At 43.1% G+C, this 21,892-nt stretch overlaps 1 protein-coding gene across 8 annotated transcripts in view; it reads left to right on the top strand.

Annotated features, from left to right (window-relative positions):
* CADPS (calcium dependent secretion activator) overlaps positions 1-21,892 on the top strand; it is a 357,825-nt gene that overhangs the window by 289,110 nt on the left and 46,823 nt on the right. For all 8 annotated transcript variants that reach the window (XM_081183972.1, XM_081183969.1, XM_081183968.1 and 5 more), the window contains 3 exons: positions 9,040-9,114; positions 10,899-10,982; positions 20,022-20,054. In XM_081183972.1, the coding sequence (XP_081040098.1) occupies positions 9,040-9,114; positions 10,899-10,982; positions 20,022-20,054 (192 nt within the window). The remainder of the gene's footprint in view (positions 1-9,039; positions 9,115-10,898; positions 10,983-20,021; positions 20,055-21,892) is intronic.

The following is a 21,892-nucleotide window of genomic DNA, read 5'->3' as shown; positions in this document are numbered from 1 at the left end:
AGGATTACATACACCCCGCCTTCTCCCCTCCAAGTCTTTTGTTTTCTCTTTTATTCATTTTAATGAATTCCTACCTCATCCCAGTGTCTCATGTCATCTCATTTCTCTTTGCTTTTCTCCTGTTTCTCTCAGAAATGTATAACTGCTAATATATAAAGTGATTGACTAATAAGGACTGCAGTATGGCAAGGGATATTTATGCCAACGACACTAAATTAACCATTTTATCCATCTCTTTTCTCAAAGAAAGTAGGGGTGTATTTGATTCAACCTTCCATGTGGCCAAGCCCAACCCAGTTCCAAAGGGATAACGTTATTGACAGTTGCTGCATTCTTAGTCTCCTGCCAGCCACAGCCTAGAAGGGTTTGCTGGCGGGATGCTTTGCTATTCCCCAGGCTAACTGAGCTCTTGGTTGTTGAACCAAAGGTGCTCCCAGACAGAGCCACAGCAGCCAGCAGCAACTTGAGCCACAATGCTTCCTTCCTGGCAAGCGCATTGCTGATGCTTATGGGGAGGGTGAAGGGGTGAGGCGGTGGGGGTGTCTGTACAGTGCGGACATACCAGTGGGAGCATCAGATGGGTTCTGCCAGTGCATCTGCACCGCACCAACCCCCACACCACCTCACCGTCCCCCCTCTTAAGTGACACACCTGCCAGGGAACCAAGCAAACTGCTTCTGACAGTAGCCCTGGGACATAATCTTGCCCCTCCCTTCCAGTAGAATTCCTCCGTGTGTTTGCTGTCCTCATTTTCTCCCCACATCCTTAGCAATTGATAAAAGGCCTTTCCTCTTAATCAATCATGGAACTCATCTAAGTCAATTGCACACAGAGGAACAGTCAATTTGCAGCAACCTCCCACTCCACCACATGTAATGGAACTAGCAGGAACTATACTTCTATCATCCCACCCAATCCAATCCCAGTAACAACTCCATTTGAACTGATATTTAGGGAGCTTCCAGGCCAATTGTTTATTGAGCACTCAGAGTACAATGTTGCTATAAATGATGCTTTACCAGGCATTCATCCTGATATGTTCATGTGGAGGCTATACAACTTTGCCAACGTTTTCCAGCGTAGTTTTCCATCAGTTTTCTTATCAAACTTTTTATGGTTAGAAAAGACACGGGATAATTGCACCAGAAAATTCAGGATAACCACCAAACGTTATTATTATTATTTATTAGATTTTGAATAAGATATTCATCATAAGGTGGTTCGCAGAATAAAATACAGGATAGAAACAAGTAAATCAAACCAGCAAAACAATAAACAACCCATCTTGAATTGACAGCCTGAATTTCCTCCTTTAGAGTATCCACAGTTCCTTCCTTTGGATAAAAGGAGACCTATATAAGGTCCACTGAATCCTACTGAGCCTCCAAATGTTGCCATTATTTCTCTTAATTTTTTTAAATGATCAGATATGGAAAAATTTGAGGCATTTTAGGGAGTGCATTCTGCTGAACATATACACCCATATCCTCCCTGTGTCCTTATATTCAAAGGCAGCTGTTCAGACATTTGGCAGACATAATTTACCACCTTAAATATTTATATTTCTTCTGAATATTTAATGTATTGACAGGAATAACTTGTGTATCAAATATTTCTTGGTGGGTCTGGTATGTTTTTCTTCTCCGAGGTCAGGTGGCCGCTAATAGAAATGCAGCATACACACAATCTGTTGGCGGTGTCATAATGAAACATGCCTCTCACATGCGCACCCAATGTCAGCCTAGTATGGACTGAATTCATCTGCTTATAAAGCAGGCCAAAGTATCTCACTAGTTTAGCTGAATTAGCATCCCACTCCTGCAGAGCACTTTGGAGGACCTGGGTGCTTCAAAGCTTCCTAGGGTGGATTTTTCCCCACACTGATTCAATGGGTCAGCATGACAGGAGCACCAAATCCATGCCTTTCTCTGCCCAAAGAGTTCCAGTGCTGCCATACAGGTGGGACCACAAGAGGAAGAGGCACCTGAGAGCCGTTATTCCCCTCACACTTCCCAGGGAGGAGTTAACAATCCTTCTTGCCAAGGGACTCTGGGAACTGGAGCTCTCTGAGGGGAACAACTCTCAGTGCCCTTAGCAAACTACAGCCCCCAGAATTCTTTGAGGGAAGCCATGGCTGTTTAAAATGGTATCAGCAATGCTTTAAATGTATGGTGCAGATGGGCCTATAGTTTAGTTCTGAGCTGGTATAAGGTATGTTCTCATGTTCTTCCCATCTTCTCCACTCTGAACTAAGCACTGTGGATCTAGTGGCAATTCTGTGGCAATCATAGTTGTTGTTGTTATTTATTAGGACCCCACCCATCTGACTGGGTGTTGACCTTTAAAGCCTTAAACAGCCTTGGCCCAGGATACCTGAAGGAGCATCTCCACCCCCATCGTTCTGCCCAGACACTGAAATCCAGCACCAAGGGGCTTCTGGTGGTTCCCTCACTGCGAGAAGCCAAGTTACAGGGAACCAGGCAGAGGGCCTTCTCAGTAGTGGCACCCGCCCTATGGAACGCCCTCCCATCAGATGTCAAAGAGATAAACAACTACCTGATGTTTAGAAGACATCTGAAGGCAGCCCTGTTTAGGGAAGTTTTTAATGACTGATGTTTTGATGTATTTTTAATCTCTGTTGGAAGCCGCCTAGATGGCAGGGTACAAATAAATTGTTGTTGTTGTTGTTGTTGTTGTTGTTGTTGTTATTTTTATTAATACCACTGTGGGCAGCTTCCAACAGAATGTAAAAATACAATGAAACATCAAATATTAAAAACTTCCCAATACAAGGCTGCCTTCAGATGACTCCAGAAAGTTGTGTAGTTGTTTATCATTTTGACATCTGATGACAGGATGTTCTACAGGGTAGGACCCACTACTGAGCAGGCCTTCTGCCTGGTTCCCTGTAACTTCAAATCTCACATTGAGGGAACCACCAGAAGGCCTTCAGAGCTGGACCTCAGTGTCTGGGCTCAATGATGGAAATAGAGACACTCCTTCAGGTATACAGGGCCAATGCCATTTAAAGGTCAACACCAATACTTTGAATTGAGCTCAGAAACGTACTGGGAGCCAATGTAGATCTTTTAGAACCAGTGAGATATGGTCCCTGTAGCCACTCCCAGTCACCAGTCCGGCAGTCATATCCTGGATTAGTTGTAGTTTCCAAGTCACCTTCAAAGGTAGCCCCGTGTAGAGCACATTGCAGTAGTCTAAGCAGGATGATAACCAGAGCATGTACCACTCTGGCAAGACAGTGTGCAAGCAGGTCGATGGAATGGGTAGACAGCTGCCCTGGACACAAAATTGACCTGCGCCTCCATGGACAACTTTGAGTCCAAGATGACCTCAAGGCTGCACACCTAACCTGCACACTAGGAGGGCTGGTACATATCCGACCCTGGTTGCATCAACTTCCTTTTTTGCTTGTGGTAGCTCCCTGCCCCCACAACAACAAGCTGATTCACCTACATGTTCATTTCAAATGGGAATAGCAACTTTGAAGCCACCATTCAATCTACATGGAGAAGGGCTGATTTATAGCATGCAGGGTAAAATGGCAGCTTCTGCTGATGGCAAATAAATCAGAGGCCACTTGGCTGCAAGCAGGAGCCTGCCTTAGTCAAACTGAAGAGGGCCACAGAACTTCTGTGCAGTGAGACCTGGAACAGGCACCCACAGAGCGCCCATCATTCCAATGTCTGCCAGAAGTAGGATTACCCACCAACATCCTCCCCATACATCAACCCACATCATCCACACCGTGGAGTTTCATAATTAGAGAGTAGACAAGATGCCCTGCATTGCATCTATCGGCAGTAAATGGGTAGCTTTAAAACAGCTCCATGAGCCAAAAGGCATATCATTGATGTAAATTTTACTTTACTCCTCTGATCTTTTTTATTACAACCTGATGTAAAGAACTATGAATATGGTATGAAGATACAGGAGACTACTGCCTTGCTGAAGCTAAGCAGGTTTGGGTCTGGTCAGTTGCCTGGATGGGTAACTGTTGCCTTTGAACCACACTGCTTTGGTAAGGGGAGCACAGAATAATATAAATGTCAGAAAGTAAGTAAATAGGAAGAACTTCCTAACAGTGTGAATTGTTCAGTAATGGAACAGGCCTCCTGAAAAGACAGTAGACTCACCATCACTAAGCAGAGGTTGGATGCTACTGTATTACCAGATTTCTTGGTAAGGGTGCCTCCAACTTTATGATTCTATGATTCACATTCCCTGAGATCCAGCGCCAAGGGTCTTCTGGCTGTTCCCTCATTACGAGAAGTGAGGTTACAGGGAACCAGACAGAGGGCTTTCTCGGTAGTGGCGCCCACCCTGTAGAACGCCCTCCCATCAGCTGTCAAGGAAATAAGCAGCTATCCTATTTTTAAAAGACATCTGAAGGCAGCCCTGTTTAGGGAAGTATTTAATATTTAATTCTGTATTGTTTTTAACATTCAGTTGGGAGCCGCCGAGAGTGACTGAGGAAACTCAGCCAGATGGGTGGGGTATAAATTACTATTATTATTATTATTATTATTATTATTATTATTATTATTATTATTATTATTATTATTCTCTATTTAGCCCTGCGGGTTCAGAATAGGGAACAGGTTTGGGGGAACAATGTAGTGCTTCTTTGAGTCAGTGCCCCTAGTGATGGATTCCAATTGGTCTCTAAAATATACAATCCTCCCAGCGCTTCCACCAGCGCAAACTTCGTTTGTGCCAATGGAACTTGCCCTGGCGAAGCGGTTTGAGGATCAGACAGCTAGTCTGAGATCCTTCTGGCTGCATTCTAGTGCTGCTGTTGCTGCTGCTGCCGTTGTTGTTCTCATTTGCATTGTAAAGGAGATTTTAATTGAAAACATATTTGTCAATACATTTCACACTGTATTATTTTGCACACACCTAGCCATCCTTTTAGTTAAATCTCATAATTTATCCAACGAAGATGAACACTTAGCAAGAGAACTGTCACCCGCCCTCACCTCCAACAAACAAACATCCTTGATTAAAACAATATGATAATGTGGCAAATTAAGCATGTCTTTTGGACTTGTATGCGAAGCCCAGATTTTTTAAAGAGAGAGGGGGGGGGAAATCAGTCAAGAGAATCTTTTTATTTTAAATTCCATGCATTGACACCATATCCTGTGGGCTGCATTTTCAAAAGCATCGATGCACTTTAGGGGAATGTCCAGCTTGCACATTCACTACCTTTGGTGTACCTCCGCTCAGCCTAACATGCTTGTAAGGGTCCCATTTTCCGTGCATGCATCAGAGCCAGAGCGTGCCAGGTTTGGGCATGTCCTGCATTGTGCATCTCTTGGTGCTTTTCAAAATGAGGTCCAAGCCAACATAGTTTTCACTGGTGTGCATGGTGTGCATTTGCAAGCTTTGTTTGTCCTGTGCTTAGTGGGTAGCACGTGTACATATATATGTCACAGGGTCACGTCCTCCAGGGAACGCCCGTTGCTGTTTTCCGCGTCCAGGGAGTTGTTCTGTTCGGCACGTTCTTCATGATGTAGCATGCTACTCCTCAGCAGCACTGCCTGCATCCCACCATCCAGAGTAAATATCTGCAAAAGTGGCTGTGGCTGCTGGAGAAAAGAGGGATTCTGCACGCGAAGGAATACTTTTTTAGCAGGTGGAGAAGCGGGAGCGGTGGAGGGTTTGCGCAAAGCACCTAGTCCCTTGGGAAGAGGGTGTCTTTTGGGTAGCCTGGCGACATGGCCCCCAGCAAACTAGAGGAGATGGCCACTGGCTTCTGCTTCCTTACCTGCATCGCCTTTCCCCAGTCCCCTTTTCGCCTGTGCAAACACAGAGCCGCCCATGGTGCCCAGCCTTCCTGAGCCAGCAGCAAGTATATTTTACATCAGGCAGGGGAGGTCATTGAAGGTTAAGTCTTTACCTTCCTCACATGAGGGTCAGGGGCAGAGGATAAGCACTAGATGGGATTCTGAAACACTGCTGCTTTTCTTAACGCATCTCTTGCTGATTTTCCCTGTGCAAATTGTAAAGCACCGAGTCGGGAGATTCCACCCTCCTCCCTCCAGCATTCCTATGCCATTTCCAGTGCCTGTAAACATGTACACAATCACATGCAAACGCTGACTTGTTTGGTGCAAGTTACAAACACCTGTGCCTTTAAAACAAAAAACAACAAACCTCCCTTCCGAGGCTTAGCATGAATGTACACATGTAGCAGCACATGGGTGGTAGAATGACTGCCACTTCTACACTAAAACTCCCCTTATCAGAACAAGGCAGTTAAACAACATGGTGTAGCCTCATACCGGTCAAATTATTCACCAGTTTAGCCCAGAACTATCTGACTGGCAGCGGTTGCAGAGGCATTTCCTATCACCTGTTACCCCATTCTCTCTTTAACTGGAGAGGCTTGGGATCAAGCCTTGCACTTTCTGCATGTAAAGCATGGGTTATGGTCCCTTCCCAAATATTGCCATTCAGCCCTTTTTCTGCTATACCTCTTTCTGCTACCTGCAGTGATTCGTTTATTTTTAACACAGGATAGCTTCCAAAATGCACATCCTCTGTCTACAGCTTTCCAGAAATTGAAGGGTCCATACCTCTGGGGTTAGGATTCTGCCCCCTGATTCTGCTACATATGTAGATTCGGCCTCGGGGGTCCTCTGTGGGAAAAGCTGCTACATTACGCACACACATGCACACACTTTTCATCCCTGTGAGCTAGTCCAACACAACCTGACAATGCAGTTAATGGAAGAACAACAAAACAGATGTTCTACATCCCATTGGAAGTTGTAGGTATAGTTTACATTCAGTCACAACCCAAATAAATTGACTGACATCGCAGATATGGGAATGGGTCGTTAATCAGATAGACTCTACCGAGTGAACAAAAACGTTATTTTAGGTTGTAACATTATGACGGTTAACCTAAAATTCTGAATACGATTTTAAAAAAAATAAATCTGTAATCAAAAGCTAATTCTCTTCTAATGTAAAAAACGGTGGTGGACAAAACTCACATGTGAATTCTGGGGAAATTGCCTCTTCCCAAGTGTCAGCTTCCTCATGATGATTCAGTAAACAAGGGGGTACCATCAAACTTTAGCCATCCCCAAACTGGAGTCCAGTAAGCCAAAAAAATACAAAAAACCAGCTGCCATGCCACTGAGCTCTACATGTATTATTATTACTATTCCTTTTTTCCCCAAATTGCAACAAAGATGATATTTCTCTGCCTCACTAGAGATGTTTCTGTGTATGTGTTCTGTGCAACAATCACTTTTCAAAAACCCGTTTTGTATTCTGCGTGCGGTTCTCTTTGGTAGCAATCTCAGGTATTTCAGTGAAAAGGGATTATATCCATTATATTTCATTTCCTTGTTGCTTATTGTTTCTGTGCATGCTGCTACTTTTTCATGGCCCCCATTTAGAAGGTCCCATTTTTTTGAAGATTTTGTTTTTATTTATGGTTTACCTTCATATGTTCTTTTTCCTGTCTTCTGCACCTTCCTCTTTATTTCTGTCCCCAATCATCTGAAAGTTTGCTAAAGAGTGGGTAAGTGTGTCCTACATTTTCTTTTGTTTTCTTCCAAGTTCCTGTTGTAGTATGTGACTGTTCCATTGAAAGAAAGAGAAACACTGAGCAGTTCAAACTAGCGAGGAACTCTTAAGTCAGTTCTGAGGGACTAGCGTCTCACACTTCTAATTGCCCCTCACACTCCTTATTCCCCAAAGCGTGATTTAGTATTTATAGCAGATTTGTCTCTTTTAATGTGGTTTTTTTCTGGTTGGATGTTAACATTTTAAAATAACATTAGCGCAAACAAGTGGAAATAAATACAGTGACTGAGATCAGCGCTTTCAATGTTTTATTTAATGTAGGAGGGGAGGAATGTGGAAAAGAAACTTCATCATATATTAAATATTTGTTCTTCTGTGCTTTGACAAAAACAAAAGAATGCCCCCCGTAGTGTTTGCTTAGTAGTGAAAAGCCTGTTTTTTTGACAAAGTAGATGCTTGTTTTGTTAAAATTTGGCAGAAAGCTCTTGTGCCTTGCCTCGAATCACAAGCTTTTGGTGATTCTCTCAGAGCTCCGTAGGACAGCAAGGTTTGATCTGGTCAGTAATTGGGTAGAGGGGCCCATCGAGTGGGTGGGTAGCAGCTCTCATCCTGTGTCAAAAGTGATGCTGAATGTTCAGTTGGTGTCAGTCTTTTCTATGAGCCGTCAGCACTAACCCAACGCCCCAGCATGGTACTAATTGAGGGGCCTTATAGTGTAGCAATTGCCATCTTTTGCATGAGTCAGAACACCCATGTCTCAATCATTTTTACACTTGGTCATAAAGGCTCCAATTCACTCAGGTGCTTAACAAGCACTTGCATTTGGAACTTTACATCCTTAGCTAATTTGTTTCGCCAAGAGTGGAGTCTAAACATTAAATTCCACTTGGCTTTCTGGAAGTGGGCGACCCTTTATACCCAATGCAGCCTGTCTGCCTAAACTCGACTCCTCTGTACGCTCCCTCTGACCAACAGCAGATTTGCTGTGCACCAGGAGACAGCTGCTATGTTGCTTTTTCAGCGTGGGCTGTGTTTCAGGAGTCGTTTAAAACCTTAAAGAATGTCAGTGCCTTAATTGCAACACTTTGGATCAATCAGAACTAAGAACAGATGTAAAGCGCTCTCCTACCGCTGCCCACTTTTATCATGATTTGCATATAGCAAAAAAAAGATGCCAGATTTTGTCCTCTGCTGCATGCATTTGACTCTCATTAATGTCGGCTCAGCTGCACGCATGGAACTGAAGCTAGGATTTGACCATGATTCATGAAATCCTATCAGAGGCTTCTTGGTTTAAAAAAAGAGAAGAAAAAAGAAAAACGCATTTTATCAATCCATTACTGCCCACTACACTAGAGCACGTGTCAATCAACATTTAAATATCACAGCCGATACAACAACAAACTAGACAGAAGTGTTTGTTACCAATGATTTATGCTAATAATATTTTGCCTCCATCTTCTTCCCCCTCCTTAGCACCAGTATCACTCAAAAATAGATGAACTAATTGAAGAAACCGTCAAGGAAATGATAACGCTCCTAGTTGCAAAGGTAACCTTCAGCTTCAGGTGAACCGATTCACTGTTAACATCACTCTCTCTTTTTTCTCTCTCCCTTTTTAAAACAGCATTTCCATTAAAATGTGACACATTAAGAAGTTTGGGTGGTTTGTTGTTTCTCACAGGAGAGATCATACATCACTCAGTCTCGACAGACAGAACATTTCGTGATCGCAGTCTGTACGAAGCAACACAGGGGTGCTGAACTTACAAAGTGCAGTTCAAGACGAAGACTGCAAAGCTCTTGTTTTCTGAACTTGATCACATTATCTGGACTGATTGGTTATAGCCGTTCATTGCCAGTTTGCAGGGAGAGTCCTAGGACTATAACCTTACCTCTATGGGTCCACATTCCCTCTTTCCAGGTCCTCTACTGAACTTTCCGTCACACGCCGTTGCACTAGAGCAGAAAGCAGCTAGACTGGGTCAAACCCCAACACTTGGCCAAACGTAATTTGTTTTGGTTCCATCTTATCTCTGGGTGGTAGGTTCCAAAGTTTTTAGGAGGGTGCTTCATGTGGTTTTAATCCTTATAGTTCTTGTGGCTTTTTAAAATGTTGTGATTGTCAATCACTTTGAACTGTCAGGAAGGGTGTAATGCAAAATACAATGAACTCAGAAGCATTCTCATATATATGGCATATTGTGTGGCAATGGCAGCCATTTATCAATAGTACTGCTTCATCTAGTTTTCCATTTCCAGACTAAAAAGCATCTTGCAACACAGACTTCTGCCTGTGATCCTTGTAACACTTTGTATAAATGTTTTAAATAAATTAAATAAATGCACCATGCTTGCATTTATTTTAACTTCAATTAGGCAAACCAGGGGAGGACTATAAGGATCACAAAATAATTACAAGGACCTGTAGAACATATGGGACAACACGTGCCATTCTGGGTCTCCATCAAGGACCTACCAGCTGTTCTCCATTTGGTATTACTCTTGAGGAGTAACATATTTCTTGCACCTTATGCTTGGGAGTTGCACTCTCATTAGCTTCTGCAATATACGGCACCAACATAACTGCCTTTCTCTACACAGAATGACCAATATAGCAGGCAGAGAGCAGCTGAAAGAGCTTTAATGAACATGTGATATACACACACACAACACAAAGGAGCTTCGCTTTATTTTTATTTTTTTTTTTGCTTTTGATCAACAAACATTGAAAATGCAAGGGAATCTCAGAAGAGGGATTTTCTTCCTTGTGCATAATTTTGTTGCCAAAACAGAAAACCAAATTAGAAACCTCCTAAACATTTGAAGATGAAATTGTTTTAGGCGGAAGCAAGAAAGGATTAAACATTTTCATTGATATGCTTGTCCTTTGAAAGCAACTGCTTTCCAGTTACTTATATTATTATTAATAATAGCTAATAAGCTTGGTGATGCCAAAAGAAAAATAAGTCAGTGGCTATATTTGATTCTCTTTATTAATGTATTCCATGACACCATGCTAATGTAGGACAAATGTTTAGTTATAGACAATATCAGCTCTTTACTCCAGAATAGTCAGCTAGATTACCCCACACACATACAACTTGACTTTTCTTAATCTTCAATGACTTTCCTCCCTGCTAATTAGAGGATAGAGTTCTTTATCTCGTCATTGAAGTGTCATATCTCTACAAGCAATCTACGTAGCTAGAAGCTGGTTGATACACTTTGAAATCCCTTTTTACTCCGATGGGCTTAATACTGATTTGCTCAGTTGCAATCAGGGTGATTTGATTATTCTTACAACTGAAGTATATGTCCTTTTGTTCCTCCAGTTTGTCACAATTCTGGAAGGAGTCTTGGCCAAACTATCCAGATACGACGAAGGGACGTTGTTTTCTTCTTTCCTGTCATTTACTGTAAGTTGCCTTCTTCATCCAACCACCCAATTGTCCCTGCTTTTTGCTCCTTGCACTTTTCAATTCAATGTTCATAGTTTAAAAGTAGTTTTTTTCATGGACTGAAGGATGGTTCTGGTTAAAACCACAAGGAAACATCTTGCATGGTCTGAAGTTATCTGATAACAACCGTCTTGCTGAAGCCCAGCAGGTATGGGTTTGGTCAGTGTTCCAGTGGAAAAGCAGTTCCTTGGAACTGTATAAATGCCACCTTGAGCTCCATGATGGGTGAAAAAGAGCACATAAATATAGTGAATATGTTAAGAAGTACCACAATAATAAAGGAGGCTGTATACCTTTCCAGAACCCTGCCAACTAAAAGCCAGTGTGTTACGGTGGCTAGTCAGGGAGGAGGAACGGGACCTGAGTGTGAATCCGTCTCAGTGGCCAAATTTACTGGGTGACCTTGGACTAGCTGCCATCTCTCAGATTGACCTACCTCACAGAGTTGTTGTGCGGATTAAAGGAAGAACCATGTCTGCTGCCCTAAAGGCAAGATGAAAGTCGGAGAGGGAAGTGTTCATTATCTATTTCCCTACTTTTATATACCCATCCAGTCCAACATCCTGTTCTCACAGTGGCCTACCAGATGCAGAAAACCCCATGTTCAATCCCAGACATCTCCAGGCAGGGCTGGGAGAGTTCCCTATCTGAAACCCTCGAGAGACTCTGCCAATCAGAATATACAATACTAAGCTAGATGAACCAATGGTCAGAATTAGTATAAGGCAGCTTCCTATTCTCCTTTGTTCCCATGTTGATGTATGGAGGAGGTCTGTATATAGATCAGAATTTCTGTCCCTTTAATAAACTGCTGGATCAGGGCAATTAACTATAATGGGGTTCAAAGACAGAGATATAGACTTGGTTTAGGTGTAAACATTTCCGATGAAACATGAGCATGGCGTTCACTCTCCCCACCCCCCACCCCCTTGCCTTCCTCCCCTCGCAAACTGAGCTTTGAGGAAGGTATAATGGTTTGTTAAACCACAGTTTCCTGTGACATCCAAACCAGGAAAGTTTTAAGTACAGCTTTCCAAGCAAGTTGGATACCTTTCCCATGCAACATCACAAACAATAAACTACTAACTCAGCCAGGCAGCCAACCACATGTGGGGAACTTTACCACTTCCTAACTTTTAACACACAGGAGAATATGGGTGCATCCACCAGTAACAAGTGGGGAAGAAAATTTTGTAGTCCCTTCCACTTCTCTTATTCTATGATAGACATGCTCTTATTGATCTGCTTTGAGCTCTGTTGCTCCTGTGGATGTTGCCGTCTGAGGTGGTTGCCTTGCCTTATGGGCTCTGGTGCTCACAATTTTTTGAAGGAAAGAATGTGTTTTGAAAGTGCTTTAAAGGTATTGTGTGTACACAGCCTCAGATGAATATGTTCGCTAACAAGGATCTTAAACTAGAGCTTGAATATTAATATTCTAGTATTAAACCATAGCTCCTTATTTCAAACACAGTTGTTACTAACTGGTTTAATTAAACTAGGTTGTAAGCACCAAGAAAGGAAGGGGCCAGGGGACAGGGCGAGAAAGAAATGTTTGGTCTTGTTGTTTGCTCCCAGCTGCTAGACTGTAGCTTAGCAAGGCAAGAACTGAGCATCCAGACTGGGCCAAATATTACAGAGCTTTGGGGAGGTATCCCGTATGCTTACAACACTATGCCTAAAAGAAGCATCAGCAGGGTAGCATAATTCTCTAAGTCTGTAGCATCATCCTTAATGCAGAATAACAAGAAGCATTGTTCTTATTATAGTCCATTTGCTTCTCCTTTCACTATACAAACAAATCATTTCAAATAGCATTGTCAGATTTTTTTTATTATTATAAAAAAAATCTCCAAACACCCAGCCTTCTACCAACTCCTTTTATCAAACATTGTCCACTTGCTTAGAAAATGACATGTCACCAGGGGTCTTATGACAAGCCGTTTTATCACCTAGTAGGATACCCTCATTTTCAATTCTTGCTGTGAAATTCAGCTTAAAATTAATGCATCAGTTGTCTTAATAGCATTCTCACTAACCACATCATTATAAAATATTCTTTGGATTCCTCCCCCCTTAATGGAACATCATTCTACATTTAGTCAAGGAGCTGGAGAAAGATGTTTTCTACAGTCAATAGTGTTTCTTGGACCTGGAAGTCCAGTCATTAGGTGGGTATCTCTGCCTAAAGAAAAGAATTGCAACCAAGCTGATGACAGCTGCTCAAGATTCATTTCATCTGAAGCATCTCTTCGCTTTGAACAAGAGAGTGGGGAATGAATTACTGCTACATTAATTAAAACTAGAGAGTGTATTTTACCCCCGGGACAGGTTACTGGCAATCTTATTTTTGTTCGGCACAAATTTTTGTCATAAACTGAGAAATTTCATGGGAAAAGTCACATAATTCCTGATGAGCTGCAGCCTAGCAAAGAGATCACACAACATCCGGCAGCATGAAAATTGCAATGTATGTAGCCAAGTTTTACACTAAAGAAAAACAAGCAGTTGTGGTTGGCTGGTTGTTGTTTTTAGGGGGGGGGAGAAGCTTAGGGTTGTTTGTGAGAAGGCAATGTGGAAGACAGACTGAGTCATTGCCATATTATATCTCAATTGCGGCAAATATTCCTTTTATTTTGCTGCGGTTCCATGACTTCTTATTTCTGGTCTCTAATATTTTTTCTGCTTCTAGTTTTGTTACAGTAGCAAAACACATATTGTATTACTCTCTTCCTTTGCTGTGTCTACAAATACCTTAATGTCAGTGAGATAACAGTAACTTTTTTGTACTTTTTTGTAGATTATTTCCATTAGTTTTTAAGATATACAAATTGTTCTCAGCTACAGTATGTCCTCAAACAAACAGTTACTGTTTTTATGGTTGTTGCTACTTAACCTTCATTTAGTGTCCGCTATCCTAGATTAGAATGCGATTAACAGTTTTTTTGAACGTTTTAAAATGCTTTCAGAATGTCTTTGATGCTATTGTTGTTGATGTATTTGAAGCGCTGGACTCCTTTGAGAGGAAGGGAGGCAGATATAAATTGAATGAAGAGAGAGAGAAAGAGAGACGGGAGGGGAGGGATAGTGTCTTCAACTAAAGAGTTGGGACCCACAAGTACGTTGAGCCCCAGCCTACTGTGTATCACTCAAATAACAGTGCTGCCATTTTGCTCTTTGTTGCGGTTTAGGAACCTCTAAGGCAGTGTTTTACAACCACTGTGCTGTAGCACCCTGGGGTGCCTTGAATGATAGTCAGGGGTGCCGCAAGCAACACTGGCTTCTGTCGCTCTTTCTTTCTTTCTTTCCTTCCCTCCCTCCTCTGATGCCCTCTCACATCTCTGCCTCCCAAAGGTTTGCACAGCTGTTTGTTGCAGCAGCCCTGGCTACAAGCTCCCCTGGCGGATGGTGCCTCTGGGACTGGCCATGGGGTGCTTCCCAGGCTCCTGTGGAGCAGTGTGAGGAGGCACCACTCTTTGGGACAGGGGGAGCAGCTCAAAGACCAGGGCTGGTAACTGTGGTTGCCCAGAGGACTCTCAGTGTGGTGTAGTGGTTAAGAGCGGTGGACTCATAATCTGGTGAACCGGGTTCGCATCCCCACTCTTCCACATGCAGCTGCTGGGCTAGTCACACTTCTCTGAAGTCTCTCAGCCTCACTCACCTCACAGAGTGTTTGTTGTGGGGGAGGAAGGGAAAGGAGAATGTTAGCTGCTTGGAGACTCCTTCGGGTAGTGATAAAGCGGGATATCAAATCTAAACTCTTCTTCTTCAGGGAGAGGGGAGAGGAGAGGAAGTTGAAGGAACACTCCACAACAGAGGGTGTTTGAAAAATGGTTAGAGGCTGCCAGCTCTGAAGGCAAGGGGTGACATAACTGGGCCCCTGTGCCTCACAGGGGTGACACAGAAAGAATGCATTGAGGAAAGCAATACTGCATGTGCTGTCTCTGTGGGGGAGACAGCCTCCCTCCTGCTCTCCTTCCGCTGCTAAGTTTAGTCACTTTAAAAACACAAATTCCATGCTAGGGATCATTAGGGAAATGATTGAGAATAAAGCTGCCAATATCATAATGCAAATCTGTGGTGTGACCACACTTTTGAGTTGGGTGAAGAGCTCTGGTTACAACCTTAACTCAAAAGTGATGTTGCAGAATGGGGAAAGTTACAGGAAAAGGCAACCAGAGTGATCATGAGGTTGGGAAGGTTACAACATTTGGGGCTTTTCCATTTCAAACAAAGGCGAAGTTTGTAGTTTGCAAGCATGGTGAGAAGAAATAGAATAGGCCTCTCATAAAACTAGAACTCGGGGCCACCGAATGAAGCTGAATGTTGAAACATTTGGGACAAAAAAAAAGTACTTCTTCGCACAGCACATAGTTAAAGCATGGAATTTGCTTTCTCGGGATGTACTGACAGCCACCAGCATGAATGTCTTTCAAAGGTAAATTCATGGAGGATGAGGCTGTCAATGGCTTCTGGTCACGATCACTACATCATACCTTCCATATCAAAAGCAATATGCCTTTGCTTCAGGAGTGGTTGCTATGCACTTGGCCATAGGAGCCAGCTCCTAGGGACCATGGGGGGGGGGGGTTTTCCCCGTCCAATAAAATATTTGAGGGGCTTCCCCCCCCCGAAAAAGGCAATGCCATTCAAATAGGGTGTGTGCACTGCATCATGTGTGGGGCAGGGCTTACCTGGGCTCCCACAATATTCCATTCACGTTGGCACACCTGCACCTGGCCTCCTGGCAGCGGAATCAATACCATTGAATGGGAGGGGCAAGGTGGTAGGGAGGGTCGGTCAGTGCTGTGTGGCTTGTTTAGTGGAGCCATTCTGGCTCGCCCACTGATGCACCTGTACCATGCTGCAGTCATCTGCCAGGTTTGATTATCCCAGTGATGGAGACAATGATCTCGAACCTTCCTGATGTTCAAGTCTGTCCAATTTACTTTTTTGTCAGGGGGAAATAATAAGTGGCAGCTGGACACGCAGCCTAGGCAGGGACGGTGGGGGATATCGAAGAGTAACATAGCATTGGTATGCATTCCAATGCACATTCACATCCAGCATAATGTGCTATAAGGCACAGCAGAAGGTACTTGACTACTTTTTTTAGGCAAGGGAGCAAAATTCCCAAGGGGGATCAGAATTTCATAAATAACCACTACATTCTGGGCTTTCCATTGATATTAGAGGAGAAGGGAGGGATGGTGGCAAAGTGCAGAGCCCATCCAAAGGTTCACCTTAAATCCTTTTGGAATTCAAAGTCCGTGGTAATTTATAAATTAAAGGTAAAGAAAAGTAGGTCCATTAGGTCCAGTCGCAGACAACTCTGGGGTTATGCACTCATCTCACTCTATAGGCCAAGGGAGTCAGCGTTTGTCCGCAGACAGCTTCTGGGTCAAGTGGCCAGCATGACTAAGCCGCTTCTGGCGAACCAGAGCAGCACACGGAAACGCCGTTTACCTTCCCACCAGAGTGGTACCTGTTTATCTGCTTGTACTTGACGTGCTTTTGAACTGCTAGGAGCTGGGACCGAACAACGGGAGCTCACCCCTTCAAGGGGATTTGAACCGCCGACCTTCTGACCGGCAAGCCCTAAGCTCTGTGGTTTAGAACACAGCGCCACCTGCATCTCAATTTATAAATTATGCCTTCTTGATTCTAACTTTCCCTGAATAGGGTATTTTTAAAATAGGTGTGTGACAGTGATTCCCCCCCCCCATACCTTTTAACTGAACGTGGCTTGATTTTAGTGGTCCTATTTAGTGGTTCCTTGCTTTGCAGTCTCAAATGATGCATTTCCCAACTGGAACATGTAATTTATTCATCGCAAGATGCAGGTGTGTGCCTGCGTGTGTGTCTAATATTTAGGCTATTTTACCTGTAGCTTTAGAAATATTTAGAAGCAGGTGAGCGTTTAGAACCCAAACAAGGATGCTGATCAGTGATTTATTCTAATTAGATACATGCTTGCTATAGAAATTCTCAGCCCTGCAGATGGGATGCATTATGGTACCTTTGCAAAAGGGTCTCTCTGTCCATCTGGAAACCATTCCGTTAGATATGTTAACTCGGAAATTCATGGACTTCCCCCCCCCCAACGACAGCAACAACACATTCTGTTGCCAGCTGCAGAGATAACCCATTTGCTTTTACATTGCCTACAGAGAAGGGCCACAGAAAGGAGGGAAGAGCTTGTGACATTAATAATGCTGAAGGCATGATTGCAATACCAAATGCCCATAAGTCATTGTTGCCAACTCCATACCAGTCAGAGGCCCTTTCTTACATTATTCTGGTGGGATGGGAGCAGGGCTCTTTATCAGCTGGAACTCATTTCCGGCACCTCTCAGGTGGGCACCATTGTCATTATGAGAGAACAAGGGAAGCGTTTGTGGTGAGTTCCGGCTCCTCTTTTTCTAGAAAACTAGCACTGGATGGGAGTCATTGCAATGCATTAAAACATAAGAGCCTTAAAACATTGCAATGCATTAAAACATAAGGATCCAGCCAATGGCCCATCTGGTCTAGCATCCTGTTCTCACAGTGGTTAACCAGATGCCTATGGGAAGAAGAAGAAGAAGAAGAAGAAGAAGAAGAAGAAGAAGAAGAAGAAGAAGAAGAAGAAGAAGAAGAAGAGGAGAAGGAGGAGGAGGAGGAGGAGTTTGGATTTGATATCCCGCTTTATCACTACCCGATGGAGTCTCAAGGCGGCTAACATTCTCCTTTCCCTTCCTCTCCCACAACAAACACTCTGTGAGGTGAGTGGGGCTGAGAGACTTCAGAGAAGTGTGACTGGCCCAAGGTCACCCAGCAGCTGCATGTGGAGGAGCGGGGAAGCGAACCCGGTTCACCAGATTAGGAGTCTACCGCTCTTAACCACTACACCACACTGGCTCCCACTAGCGGGACCTGAGCACAAAAAGAGCCCTCTCACCTCCTCCGGTTTCCAGCAGCTGGTATTCAGAAGCATCTTTTCTCTGACTGTGGAGGCAAAGCACAGCCACCATGGCTAGTAGCCATTCCTCCGCCACCAGTGTTCTGCGAGAAGCTCCAGGTCACATGGATGGAGGTGCCAATCTGACATGGGGCTTCTCATATTACTTTGGCAGCCCTGGCTGGAGACACACTGCAGAAGCTCCAAACCCAACAGAGCAATAAGAAAAGAAGGATCCCACTGAAGCCACAGGGACAAGCTTTTATTTCTGAAACAAATCATTAGTGATTCATCTAGTACTCTGTTCTGTATTTCTGGAATTTTTCTTAAAGCATGTGCCAATTACTATTATTATTATTATTATTATTATTATTATTATTATTATTATTAATGAATTTATTTATTGCCCTATACCCAGAGGTCTCAGGGTGGTTCACAGAATAAAATCAAGATATAAAACCTCAAAATATATAATCAAAATACAAACAACAACCCAATCACACACAAACACACACACACAACAAAAAACCCACATTTTAAAAGAGCATAGGATGTCAATCAAATCAACCAAAGGCCTGGTTAAAAAAAAGGAAGGTTTTGCCTGGCGTCTTAAGGTGTATAATGAAGGCGCCAGGCAAACTTCCCTGGGGAGAGCATTCCACAGATGGGGAGCCATTGCAGAGGAGGCCCGTTCTCATGTTGCCACCCTCTGGATCTCTCGAGAAGGAGGCACAGGAAGAAGGGTCTCAGAAGATGTTCTCAGGGTCCGGGTAGGTTCATATGGAAAGAGGCATCCCTGGAGGTATTGCGGTCCTGAGCCATTTAAGACTTTATAGGTCAAAACCAGCACTTTGAATTGGGCCCGGAAACTAACTGGTAGCCAGTGCAGGCAGACCAGGATCAGTGCAATGTGTTCAAACTGTCTTGCTCCGGTGAGCAACCTGGCTGCTGAATTCTACACTAGCTGAAGTTTCTGGACTGTCTTCAGACTCAGCCCCACATATAACGCGTTGCATTATTCTAACCTTGAGGTTACCAGAGCATAGACAACAGTAATTAGGCTATCCTTGTTCAGGCTAGGGCCACCAGCTGAAGCTGATGGAAGGCACTGAGGCCACCTGAGCCTCGAGCAACAGCAAAGGATCCAGGAGTATCCCCAAGCTACAAACCTGCTCCTTCAGAGGAAGTGTAACCCATCAAGAGCAGGCGATTCCCACCCACCTGGTCTAGGGAACCACCCATTAACAGTGTGTCAGTCTTATTTAGATTGAGTTTCAGTTTGTTGGCTCTCATCCAATCCTTTACTGAGGCAAGACACTGGTCCAGCACTTCCACTGCCTCACCTGCAGATGTAAAGGAGAAACAGAGCTGAGTGTCATCAGCATACTGCTGACAACGTATTCCAAACCTCTGGGAAACCCCACCCAGTGGTTTCATGTAGATGTTAAACAATGTAGGGGATAGGATTGAGCCCACGTTGAAGGTTCCAAGGGGCTGAAAAGCATTCCCCAAGCAACACCCTCTGGGAACGACCATCCAAGTAAGACTGGAACCACCGCAAAGCGGTGCCACCCACCCTTAGTTTGGACAGTTGCTCCAGAAGGATGCCATGGTTGATTCTATCGAAAGCCGCTGAAAGATCAAGAAGAATTAACAGGGACCTGTTTCCCTTGTCTCTGTCTCTCAACAGAGGTCATAATACAGGCCGACCAAAGCAGTTTCTGTGCCAAAACAGGGCTTAAACTCCCATTGAAATGGATCCAGAAAAGCAAGTTTCTTACAAAAGTGCCTGGATCTGGTCTGCGATCACTCACTTCAGAACCTTGCTCAGGAAAGGGAGATTAGCAAGTGGCCTATAGTTAGTTAGGTTTTATCTTCTAAGTGGTTCAGTATGCTTAATTAGAATCTATCCTTCAGTGCCATGTACATTGAATTGGTCTAATAATTACTGCATTTTTATTTTATAGTAATACTGCTAAGTTGTCCTATTTTGCTTCCCTGTTTGTGTTTTTTTTGTATAGCTCGAAAGCATAATCTAAAGTTGGCTTTTTCTGTTTCAGGTGAAGGCAGCTTCCAAATACGTGGATGTGCCCGTAAGCACAAAAAATTATGATAATTTTTGCAATAGTTCCTGCTATGTATTTTTAGAAGAAGAAAAAATGGAGTTGTTTTTTCTTCCCCTTTAAATCCTGTCTTAGCTAATGGTGTACTATAGACTCCTGTTTACAAAAGTTTCTGAGAGCTGATTTATCCTGAAAGTTTCCTGTTAATTTTACCCTGTAGACATTCTTTCATTTATGAATCTCTGTCCCTTGCATCATATCCTGTTTATCATCCACCAATATGTAAAACAGGGCCCAGAGTCTAAATGTGGCCTCCAAGGGATGTCACTACAGCCACGGAACTTTTCTGAATTTGGGCACAACCTGCCATTAGCATGAAAAGGGTAACTTTGCACTAACTCTGTAACAACAACAGCGTTACACTAACTCTGTAATAACAGCAGCGTTGGACCAAAGCTGCAGACTACCAACTACAAATTCCCTCTTTAAAATGTTGGCTCAGAGTACAACTATACCACTGTAAGTGGTAAGTGTGGGAAGGCCCTAAGATGAGTAGTAAACTATCTTTGGCGATCACTCATAGCTGAATAAGATTGTCTTCCATAAACACAGTTTTAACAATGAGTCCGTAGGTGACTGTGGAGGCCAATTCTGGATCCACACGTCCTTCCACAAGGACTTACTGGGCAGGAGGAGGCAACAGTCCCAGGAAAGGAAGGAAGATACTGTCACGCATTTGAGTGGCATTGTGGGAAGTGGTTCCTGAGAGCTACCAGCATCTTGAAACAATGGCTTTGAAGAACAGGCTGCAAAGATGGGGGTCTGTCGTAATTGTGGTACACAGGCAGTACAAGGTCTAAAATGAGGCCTGGCTAGAAGAGGGGGCTTGTGAGGTTGAATAAGGGAGAGAGAGCAATAGTTCAGTTTCCTAGGCCTAGCAAGAGGGAGATTACCGGTAAAGCCAAAACAGAGGTCAGGAATGTATATTAGGAAATTTAAAAATTCATCATTCTTCCATTCTTTCTTGTTGTCTTTCCCAGGTGGCAAGCAACAATGTAAGCAATAAAAATGTAACACAGCATTATTAATAAAGCTTCTTAAAATTAAAAAATACAAAATACAAAAATGCCAAAGCAGTAAAATAGAAACCATTTCCAACCACAGCAATACAAAAATATAATGGCAACATGTCCAGCAAACAGCTTGGCTAAAAACCATAAAAACTCCAGAAGGACTTTTACAGAGGCCCAAACTACCTTATTCAAAATCAGATAAACTGATGGGTCAGTTCTTACTAACATAATTTAAGTGTAACCCAGATAGGCAGAAATGTTGAATTGGTGCTGTGTATACCAAAACCAGCCTTGAACATTTCTGCAAAATAACCACATTATATCATTCTTATAAGGGCAAATAGTGCTGCTGCCTGCATCTCTCTATTCAGAGCTTGGATTATAATGAAGAGAACTCTTAAAGATCTCAGGCAAAGCACTCTGCTTGCCAGAAATTAACATTTAAATTAAGTTTAAGTGCAGTATATAAATGTTGGTGGGAGTCAAGGATTATGACTGATAAACAGGAGGCAATTGCAGACAGACTTTTTTTAAATGAGAATTTATAAACATGAATGACTACTTTTAACTTTACAAATATGGATCCATATGTAGAATTTGGAAGATAAAGATGTTTACAAATTAGTACAGAGAAGCTATATGTGGTTTTGATCAGTAAACTGTTTTGCTTACTTCAGTATATATTTATGGAAGTTACAGGCAGAGTTTAGAATTTATTCCTTTTTCTTTTCACATTATGAAACCGTTGTTTTGAAACCTTCCCACCCAAGTAGTCTAATCCACCAAATACCTGGT

This window comes from Podarcis bocagei (genome assembly GCF_964188305.1).
Source record: "Podarcis bocagei genome assembly, chromosome: 2".
Taxonomy (NCBI): Eukaryota; Metazoa; Chordata; class Lepidosauria; order Squamata; family Lacertidae; genus Podarcis; species Podarcis bocagei.
The sequence above is the reverse complement of the archived record's forward strand: the minus strand, read 5'-3'. Positions and strand labels throughout refer to the sequence as shown.